Source organism: Electrophorus electricus, chromosome 14 (assembly GCF_041902795.1).
Source record: "Electrophorus electricus isolate QZ-2024a chromosome 14, ASM4190279v1, whole genome shotgun sequence".
NCBI classification, from domain to species: Eukaryota; Metazoa; Chordata; class Actinopteri; order Gymnotiformes; family Gymnotidae; genus Electrophorus; species Electrophorus electricus.
This window is the reverse complement of record NC_137510.1, coordinates 23,719,157-23,730,000: the sequence shown is the minus strand read 5'-3', so window position 1 is coordinate 23,730,000 and position 10,844 is coordinate 23,719,157. Positions and strand designations below refer to the sequence as shown.

The 10,844-nt window shown below is 41.4% G+C and overlaps 1 protein-coding gene across 2 annotated transcripts in view; it reads right to left on the bottom strand.

The window, feature by feature from the left end:
- ephb6 (eph receptor B6) overlaps positions 1 to 10,844 on the bottom strand; it is a 39,968-nt gene that overhangs the window by 7,388 nt on the left and 21,736 nt on the right. For both annotated transcript variants that reach the window (XR_014116797.1, XM_026999110.3), the window contains exons 6-13: positions 7,039 to 7,194; positions 6,507 to 6,778; positions 4,285 to 4,366; positions 3,019 to 3,143; positions 2,211 to 2,373; positions 1,781 to 1,895; positions 1,549 to 1,604; positions 1,138 to 1,254 (exon numbers count right to left, since the gene is read on the bottom strand). Coding sequence is in view for 1 of the 2 variants with exons in the window: in XM_026999110.3 (XP_026854911.2) it covers positions 1,138 to 1,254; positions 1,549 to 1,604; positions 1,781 to 1,895; positions 2,211 to 2,373; positions 3,019 to 3,143; positions 4,285 to 4,366; positions 6,507 to 6,778; positions 7,039 to 7,194 (1,086 nt within the window). In the remaining variant the exon portion in view is untranslated. The remainder of the gene's footprint in view (positions 1 to 1,137; positions 1,255 to 1,548; positions 1,605 to 1,780; positions 1,896 to 2,210; positions 2,374 to 3,018; positions 3,144 to 4,284; positions 4,367 to 6,506; positions 6,779 to 7,038; positions 7,195 to 10,844) is intronic.

The following is a 10,844-nucleotide window of genomic DNA, read 5'->3' as shown; positions in this document are numbered from 1 at the left end:
TAAATGATAAAGATCAGCATCCATGGGTTTTGTTAACAGTCCCAAGACAAATTGAAGAGGGGGTGAAATGAGAAATTGGGTCAGCAGTATAAATACCAAGCATGATGTCAATGGTGAATTATACAATACAGTTCTGTGTCTTCTCTCCCCTGCCTATTTTCCATATATTTACTCTTGACCTACTTCTGTTTGAATTATCTCTTTTTTAGATGCGCAGAAGACATCATCCTCTTGTTTGAAATGTCAGTTTTGTTTTTCCTCTTTGTCTGTGTTTACTTTCCTTATTGCATTTTTTGGCCTTATGGCTTCCTCCATCATCCTGCTTTTAATAGTCCACCAGCAGGAAGGCCTGATGGGTAACTGAGGCAGCTTTCAAGTACATTTCATATTGGCTAATCTATATGTCAATCACTGTCAGTAATACATCACACCAAAATCCACACTCACACAAGATTCGTCAGTACATTAGGCAGCAGCGATGCTTTGAATGGCACTCGGCTGTAGATGGTTCTGGAGCTTTAGGAAAGCCAATTGTACAGCTTTGAAGGCAGCTCTAAAACATAATCTGCATTCCATTCCCCGGGGTCTCTAAGCAGTGGCCTTGTATTCCCTGCACACTTATCTTGTGATGTGGGTCAAGGGAATTGCAGTTAAATCCCTTTATCCGGAATGCCCCGCAATGTCACTGCGACATCACTGGACGAAAGAATACATTATGTGTTGCATTTTTTTTGCATGCGTTTGTTTCTCTTGACAGCTGGGCAGTTATGCCTAGACAGTTCATTTGTTTCCTAATGTGGCTAGCAAGCTACTGAATTGTATCTATGTAACACTGATCCTATATTTTGCATATAAAACAAATATTTGGTTGATGTTGGCTAAACAGCTTGCTACATGAGGATAAATAGTATTAGCTGACCAGGCCAAAGTTAACAAGTTAAAATTCATTCTCTGGAATTCACTGGAATGCATTTATTGTCTAATATTTCAGTCTGAAGGTTTCACCCTATGAATATGAAGGCTTCTGAAGGCTCGCTCTCTCTCTCACACACACGCAGGTAATTTTTTTCTGATGTATACATTTCAAATAATATGAGCTGAACAAGAGGTCAAGTCCTCTCGGGTCAGTCTACTCACCAGCTCGGATGACTTCCTCAATCTTCAGTTGAGTGGGCTCAATTTCTCGGGCAAATTCTTTTACTGCCTCACTTGGGTCCTCATACATGGAGGGGTCTACGTAATACTTGGCCCCAGCTGAGCCAACACAGAGCACATGTTAATAATGTGACATCCGCATAATGATTCTGCAGCTCCATTGATATGTTGATGTGAAATATTTAAAGCAGCACCAGGAGCCGAGGAGTGTGCTGTGTGTGGAGGGAAGGGCCCAAGGCTTCACCGTCCACTGCCTGAGAGAAAACTCACTCTATAGACAACTCTCAGGGCCTGTTCGCCCCAATGGTGACTCTCTCTGTCATAGTGGCCGATGCACATGTTAGCCAGAGTGTATAACATGGTACAGCAGTACACACATGCTTGTATGCTCACCTCGGTTGCTAATATATCTTTGAAGTCTGTCACTGTATGGGCTCTCTCTTCTCTTGCTAATGAAAGAAAAACACAGTATGACATTATATTATTATAAGTAGATATTCATACCATTTCTATTTACTATTTAATGTACTATTGAAATGGTCTAATATTATTTAATTGTGCATTTCAAATGTTTTATACCAAGATTATACCATTAATGTTTAAGCATGTTAAGTTGTACTTTTACCTTCTGAAGACAAACACCACGACAACTGCTGCAACCACCAATAGAAACGCAGCTCCGCCCATCACTGACCCAACCATTAGCGGCAGGCGGTTCTGAATCTGCCTCGAATTCTCCTCTACAGGGACAGAATGAGTAAAAGGGGACACCTTGGCGTGCAGACCTCAAATACAGCCCTCAGCCACAGCCTCTGATGCAAACCCGGTCAACAGCCATCGCTTTGAAAATGAGAACATGTCAAACTTAGTGAGCTTGATACACAAAACATAGAGCTAAACCACGCCCTCATGTCGTAGCACTCCCAGTATCATAATGCATATAGCAGACTGGTCATTAACAGCAGTATATTAAAGAGAATTCTGAAGTATAGACTAACAGTGTGTAACTGTCCTTAGTGACAGACAGTTAGCACAGCAGTGGCGATGTGCCATACCCCTGGCCATGGTACTGAAGTAGATAGTATGGCTGTAAGGACCGAAGCCTCTCTCGTTGCGTGCGCGGATCTGGAAGGCGTAGATGGAGCCCGGGATCAGTGAGGTCACAGTCATGGTGTTGGTCTCGCTGAACACGCTTACTACACTGGTCTCTTCAGAGCCCTACACAGGGACAAAGCATGCCAGCTTCATTGTGCTTAATTAGCTTAATTTAGCCAGTTAGGCATAAAGGATAAAAACACATCATAAATGTGATGATCTTTTCAGGATTTTTGAAAGGGCAGAAGTCAGCATGATTGCAACACAGGTTTTGCGGTGATGTCTGGATGTACTGAATAAACTTAGTGGAATGGAGTTTGGCTCCTTATTCATGGCATACTGTGTTAAATGATTGATTGACAGAGCTTAAATCCGGCCCACTTGTGTCTGAGGGCAGACACGTCGTTCGCACATAGAGGAGGTTTGGATGATGCAGCAATACCGTTGCCTTTAAATCAGGCTGCATGGGGGATGGATTCAAGTACCAGCCGTGTAATTGCAGGGTAGTGATTCATATTCAAAGAGCTGCATATGGAAAAATCAGAAGCAGTCAAATGCTTGGCTGTTATCAGCATCTATTTTGGTTTGGCATTTTAATTTGGTTTTTGCATAATGTAACGATTCCGCACTGCGCTCCTGGATATCTGCTGTCCTACAGGTTGATCTCGACCGCTGTCAAGCACGTCTGACCAAGCCAAGCGTGCTGGGTTAGTTTGAAATCGCCTGCGGAGGTGCTGGAGCATTTGGTTTATTTGCGGTGCGGAAGACCTTGTCATAGTAGCGGAGCTGATATTCCAGGATGTCTCCGTTGGGCCGGTTCGGCTGAGGCCAGGACAGGGTGATGGAGTCTGAGGAACTGCTGAGCTGATGCAGCACGGGAACCTCAGAAGGTACTGAGAGAATCAGAGTGAAAGACAAATGAAGAAAGACAGGGCTGGACAGAGATGGAGAGAGACAGAACAACGGATAGGATACCTGTCCAGTTTTGTAGAGAGACAGATAAATAGACAGAGACGGATAAACAGACTGTCAGACAGATAAATAGACAGAGACAGATAAATAGACTGTCAGACAGATAAATAGACTGTCAGACAGATAAATAGACTGTCATCATAACTATAACCACATGAGGGCATCAACATAACTCACGTTAAATATATATCATTGAAAACAAAGGCAGAATTTATATATATATATATATATATATATATATATATATATATATATATATATATATATATATATATAATATATATAAATTCTGCCTTTGTTTTCATAACACTAGAGGATTTTAAATAGTTTTAAAAGAACTCAGGGCAGCAGGATACACCAGTCTGTGGATGTTCAGATCAGATGGATTCAATAACAAAACACAACAGTGAATGTGAGACACTGTTTATGTTAGGCAGTTATACAGGTACTGTTGGAAGACCTGGATGTCCTTGCCCCCTGATCACCAGACAAGCTGTATGTCAGTCATGTGGACGAACGTGGACATTCAGCAGAGGGTTAAATGCTAAATAAAGTCACATGAAGTCAAAGGCAGAGAAAAATGAGAGAGAGAGAGAGAGAGAGAGAGAGAGAGAATCAGAGGGATCAGCACTGAAAGAAAATGGATTGTGAGAACAGGGTGGGGCAGTTAATGTTGCCTTTTCTTCCCAAACTAATTACCATCTACCCCTTTATCTTTCTCACCCTTTTTAACTTCCTTGACCATTATGTGAGTTGCCAGGAAATTGTGACCCAGAGAGAGAGAGAGAGAGAGAGAGAGAGAGAGAGAGAGAGAATATGGAAGGACACAAGAGTCTGTGCAAAGTCGCTGATAGTGGGTGACAGGCAGGCAGGCACCACTAACCAGAGATACACAGAGATACACATACACTTGCACACTGCAAACCAACATCCTGCAAAACACACCTATACCTCCGCACACATATCCAAACAAACATACACACCGTCACACACATGTCCAAACACACCTACTTTAATTACACAGAGCGGTTTTTGTAAGAATGAGGAGATAAGCTCTCTTACCTGACTGGCTGGTGGTGAAGTTGATGGTAGCAGACTGGGGTGGGAAGGGACTGAGGGCAGACACGTCATTCATCGCTTGAATCTGCCAGTCGAAACCGTTCACAAAGCACAAATCTTTCAAGAAAGTCTCCCATGTGCACTATAGCTCATTTCTGGCCTTCATATAGCATCATGTAGGGTTTTTGTTTTTTTTTGTTGTTGCTGACTTTTTTAATGAAAACATCCTTCAGTAATTCAGTTTTTATTTGTTCAGCTAAAACTAATCAAGAGCAAAGCTTAAACTCCAGTGCTGCAAATTACAAATATAAACACAAAAACAACTAACAAAACATAATGTGTGCATGCTATATATAAGAATAAAAAACTTAGAATACAGAACTGAAGTCAGTTGCATATCACATTACAGCAGGGTTTCTTTCATAAAATCTTCTGAGGCTACGGAATTTGAAGAAAAAGCCAGTCTTATACAGAAATGGAATAACCACTATATCTAATGGTCAAAAAAGAGATAACATATAGAAGGGCAATTTTTGCAAATAGACCTTGTGTATAAATATCCCACTGATGTGTTTTCTCCTTACACTCAGAGATGACTAGCGCACTTTCAGGTTCAGTTCACAGCCATGAGTGGGAAAGGGTCAGCTCTGAATGCGCTGGTGTAGGAAGAAGAGCTGCACTAAAGCGGACCATTTATTCTCCTTATATAACCTTTTGGCTTTTGGTAAATGGAATCCAGGTGCATTTACAATTGAAGTGCTCATGGGTAACTGGGTCACCTGACATGTATGATGTGGACGCTCATGGGTAATGTGGTGTCTCGTGGTCGCTGCTAATAGAGGTGACAGTGGGCCAGGTTTACATTACCCAGCCTTGCATTAGATATTATGCATTAGATGTACACCGTGTTTTGGTACTGGGCCCAGCAAACCAATTAGAAAAAATCCCATATGCATTCTGTTTAAATATCACACTTATATTTGTACCAAATATAATTTGTACGCATACAGCACTGAGCTTTTCTGTGCATTGTTATGTGATGGATGGCACTGGATATTGGACTCTAAAGGCATTTAGGGACATAATCTTTGTAAGTGTGTGCTAACACCCTGAGGTTCATATGAGTGGTGTAGCGTTATACAAAAGCTCCTTGCTAATACATAAAGGTGAGGTGATATGGAAAGGATATATATCTATGAGTGCCCCAAGTGTTTGAATTAGTTGTCAGTAAACGTCTTTGTTTACACCAGCACTTTAGCAGCACTTAAATTAAAAAAAGAAATCTTTGGTTGCATAAAATTCATAATATATGCACATATTATATGTATACATTATGAATATTATATATTTATTATATATTATTATGATTACATCTTAATGTTATTAACATTATATATAACAGGGACGACACTTCAGTGTCAGCACATGTCATATTAACTCACCAATTTTTTATCATATTTTATCAGTTTTATTTGTTTATCAGTTATTTGTTTGTACTCCTTAGGCTCTTTACACAACTAGTGTTAGCTACTATGTTAGCTACTATGTTACATCTAATTTTGTCGGTCAGTCAGAAAACCATAGCAAAGTTGTTCATCAGATGATCTACAGACGTTTCTAAACACAGCCATGACACTGACAAATAACAAAATGTGCAGTATATGATATTATGATTATATTATAAAAATTGATCTATGTAAGACTAGATAGAAAATTACAGATTACAGGTACAATTAAATCAGTCTGACAGTGTCAATTAAACAAAACACTTACATAAAACACAGTAAAACCAGGTTGTATCTGAATTCTAGAGGCTGTTCAGAATTGAAGGTTCTCATGGGCTCACTGGGTATAAAAACAAATACATTTTCTGGTGATGTCATTTTGTTATTGGATACTTTGCTGAAATTTTAAAATAGTTATTTTGTAGTCCTGTAAGAACCCCCTAGGTTAAATAATGGCTGCCCTTTTTGTAAACAGGTATTCCTTCTCTCAGTTCTATAGCTTGGGAAAATGGCCAGCTTCTTTGTGTATTATGTGCTTAGATCTAATAATATTTGGCAGGAGAAGTGGCTGGCTTGCTTGAGTCAATCTTCTACATAACATCAAAATGAGTAGAAAAAAGTAGAAAAATGAATGTGATAATTAAAGAGTGTTCTTTTCTCTGTTCATGAGCAATGTGGTCTTTGCTCCTGTGTGATTCGGATGTTTATGGGTTCACTTACCTGTATGACATAGGTGACTCTGGTGAGCAGGTTGCCGAGGGTAACCTTGGTCTGCCTCAGGCCGGTCTGAGAGGGCCCGTATGTGACCGTCTCGCCGCACCACGAGCAGACGCTGGAGGGGCTGTTTTTGGCGGCGGGGCAGATGCGGCACACCACGCCATACCACACCTCGCTCCTACCGCCCATGTCCTGTGGGGGCTTCCAGTACAGAGCCACCCCTCCTTTAGAGCTCTCATACTCCCACGACAGAGAGACAGGAGCAGAGGGGGGTCCTGGGGGATCCAGACACAGTACAGCACCCTTAACGCTTCCACCCTGCATTCCAGCTCCTACACAAGGCGCTAACCACAATAAAATTTAGGTCATTTTTAGCCTTGTTTCCAGCTCCACTATCAACATCACAATGTCATTTCCAAGCCTGATTGGCCATGATTGCTAGTCAGCGGCTACGTTGTTTGTTCAGTGATGTTATACCCTTGCTGTGTTGTCTGCACCGGTGCAGTCACCCTGTGGGTGCCCGTGGGCTGCTCACCCGTGCAGGCAGTGGTGCTGGCGTCACCTGGTGCCCGGTAGAACCCGCTACGGCACTCACACTCTTCAGAGGCCTCCAGACCCGTCCTGCTGTTAGCTGGGCACCTTATGCAGGGAGCCGAACCTGCGGAGGCCTTATAGGTGCCCACTGGACAGGCTGTGGGTGGAGGATGTGGTGGAGTTGGGGGGGTGGGGGGTGGAGCAGCACAGGGGTGAGGCAAAAAGTGGAAGGAGGTGGAAGTTAGGAGGAAGAATGACATGACGAGTTCAAAAGGCTCTGTATACAACATCAGCTCTAATCACACGTTGCCGTTAAAGGTGCAAAATCAGTGTGCAGGCCATCACGTCATGAAAGTGCCAATCTTATCAAGGTCAGTTGCTGAGTGATGCATTTTCATGGACAGCAAATGAAATGTTTTTCATTGCACACACCATTTCCACAAGTGTCAAACACACCCTGTGGACAGATTGCAGATTGATTAGGCAGTGAAGGTATATATTCTCTCCCCTGACTCCTCGTTGGGGGTTAAACGATTATTTGGCATCCACTTCAAAAACAATAGTGCAAATGAAAATGCATCTATGCAAAATAATTGAATATAGCCTATACTGTCTGGCCTGGGGTGTAATTACAGTGCAATGTTATAAAAAAAAAAAAAAAAAAAAAAAAAATTATGAATATGTGCATTAATGTAATTTTAGAAGGATCTACTTCATAAAAACCTTTGCAGTACTTTTGCTAACAGTTGTTTGAACAGAAAAAAAAAACGGAAATTGTATAATTTAGTCAATAATAATAATAATTAAAAAAACCTTTTTTTCTGACCCTGAAAAATACCAGCTTTTAACTAGAGATCACCAGTGATCCAGGTGCGACCAGTGATCCAGTGATCCAGTGTTTTAGGTCTTCTATCACTCTAGATGTCAGCTGACCTTCTGACATACTATATGGTTTGCAAATACAAGCCACAGGGCATCACCAGTTCTCTTCAAGTGTATTTGCATCTACAATTTTACATTAAAAATGTTCTTTTTTACAGTAAAAATGTTTTACAGTAAAGATGTTCATACTTATGCTAAAATGACCAGATTATACCAGTGCAGTTCTGTGTATCAATATAAACAAAACCAAAATGAAAACAGATGCTGCTGTGGTTAAGGTTCACACTGCAACTAAAGAGAGTTTTAACACGCTGAGATGTAGTGACATGGTAATAGAGGCAGGAGCAGATACGTGCGTGAGGGTGTGGGGGTCCGTAAACCTTAACCTCCTCACACACCTCGGGCTTCGGCTGTATAGCGCTGTCTAACAACTAACACCGTTTCAAGCCTAACTTCGGTATTCAGTATTGTCTCTGCGTTGGGGTCTGTGTGTGTGCATGTATTTAAATGTGTGTGCATGTGTATGTGTCTTTGAGTGTGATGATGAAGGTGAAGGAGACTGAGGGAGAGATGGAGGAAAGAATGAGTGAGAGAGACAGAGAGAGAGAAGCAGCGAGATGCATTTTCCATCTGTCTTTTATGTTGTTTGATCTCATTATCCAACGTGTTCTACTGCAGCCGTGACAAAGGTGCTTCGCTTCAGGTACCAAACTTCCCAGGACCTCAGCACTCACCTCCCACGTCTTAACATAGCCTGCTCTTGTTCGCCGACACTATTCGCTGACACCCAGCATTAACCAATCACAGCTTTCCATGCACCCCTGTGCTCCTGCTCTCCTATCCCGTAATTCCATTCTGCTATAGACAGAATGCAGCCACACCAGGTGGTACCTGGAGGAAATGTTTCCTTTCTCCTCTTTGCTTATATGAGGCAGTGCTTAGAGAAGCGAATGAGACAATGTGAAAACAAGAAGATGAATTAAAAGATGATGCTTGGTCTTCTTCCTGTTTGCTCCGATACTTGTGATGGAAGAGGTCAACAAATGCTTTACATGAGTTTAAGTTTAAATAACTTGATTTTGCACTATTCAACGTGGCATCTCAGGGCAAGCAAGTGCAATCAAGTGCTGGGCATACTCCGAGTAAAGTCTGAGTATAGTCTGAGTAAAGCTGTTTTAAAGCAGTTGTAGTCTGTGTTTGTGTTTGTGTTTGAAAGAAGCAAACATCAGAGAAGCAGAGAGGGAGTAATGACAAGGAAAGTTTGGTTTTCCATGGGAAGGAAACAGAAATGGGAGAAAGTTGACATTTCAAAGAGAAAAAAAATTGTAATTCTTAAAGACTGAAAAGGAGTAATTCATAGATGCAGATCAAGAGAAACAAAGGGGCAAACAGGCAGAGAGGGAGAGAGTGAAGGAGAGCAAGAGATGGAAATAGAGAGAGCGAGAGAGAGAGAGAGAGTGAACGAGAGAGAGAGAGAGAGAGAGAGAGAGAGAGAGAGAGAGAGATTGAGAGAGATGCCAGTGGAGTGTATAATTTGCCGATGACATCGTACATGGTATTTAGATCGCTGACCCAATTTCTCTCTCTCTCTCTCTCTCTCTCTCTCTCTTTCTTTCTTTCTCTCTCTCTCTCTCTCGCTCTCTCTCTCTCTCTCTCTCTCTCTCTCTCTCTCTCTCTCTCTCTCACACACACACACACACACACACACACACACACACACAATGGCTCAGATCACACAAACACTCTAACATACATGCTCACACACTGTGGCTCAGATAGAGCCTCCAGAAACAAGCAGTACAGAAAAACACAAACTGACACTCAAATGCACTTGTACAGACAGTGAAAATAAAAACCCATTCTTTTTATTCTCATTCTCTTGCTCTCACTGTAGTATATATATATATATATATATATATATATATATATATATATATATATATATATATATATATAAAATCCTGACATTCCACTGGCAATGAATATAAAACCCTTTGGGTGTGGCTGGAACCTCTCACACTAACAGAACAGGAGGGTCCTGGATCAATCCTCTTCCTGTGGCAGCCAGTGACTCTATAGTAACAACAAACCCTCAAGAAGCGGTTTGGAGAGAAGAGGGGTTAATTGTTGGGTGAAGGCTAATGGAGGGATGGGGGGCACCACTCTGCCTAAACTACACAACAGATCCTCTTTGAAGTCAATACAAACATCCAAAGCTCCAAATTAAACATTAAAGAAATTTGGGTTATACAGTAACTGACTGACTATACTGACTGACTGTGCAAAAGGCTATTGCACACAGGTAAAGGACTGTTAGCACTGAATGCTACCAAGCCAGGGCTTGTCAAACAAGCAGCAGAGATCAGCCTTAAGAGACATATTGCTGCTAAATTCGCACTGAGAAATATTTTCTGTGAGTGTTTTATAATGTTTTTATAGAAACATACTACAACCCAACATGTGTCCTTTACTTTGGACCTGTTCATGGAACACCCTAGAGTTGAAAATCATTTCAACTAATTCAATGGATAACTTCATCCTTTTGCTTACAACTGACAACTGTCAATGCCTTAGTAAGATGGTTTACTAACCATCCTGCAGTTGCAGAATAGCTTTTAAACGTTGATCTTCTTCACCAACCTATCAAAGTTTATGAATACGAATCATTATGTCAAAGTATTCAAGAAATTGTTCCCAAGGCAACAAATGTTCATTAAATGTAAACAAAGACATATGGATGGCTTCAGGCAGACTCTACAGAAGGTCTTTTGAATAGGGTTGAGCAGGTGTAATTGTTTCATGCTACGGGCTCTTTAAGGTCCCATTGGGAAGCAACCTTTTGGAATTTTGTATAGGGCCTTGGTGCTCAAATATGCCATCATTAGCTGCTCACTCATCCATGTCAGGAAACAACATCCGATTCCA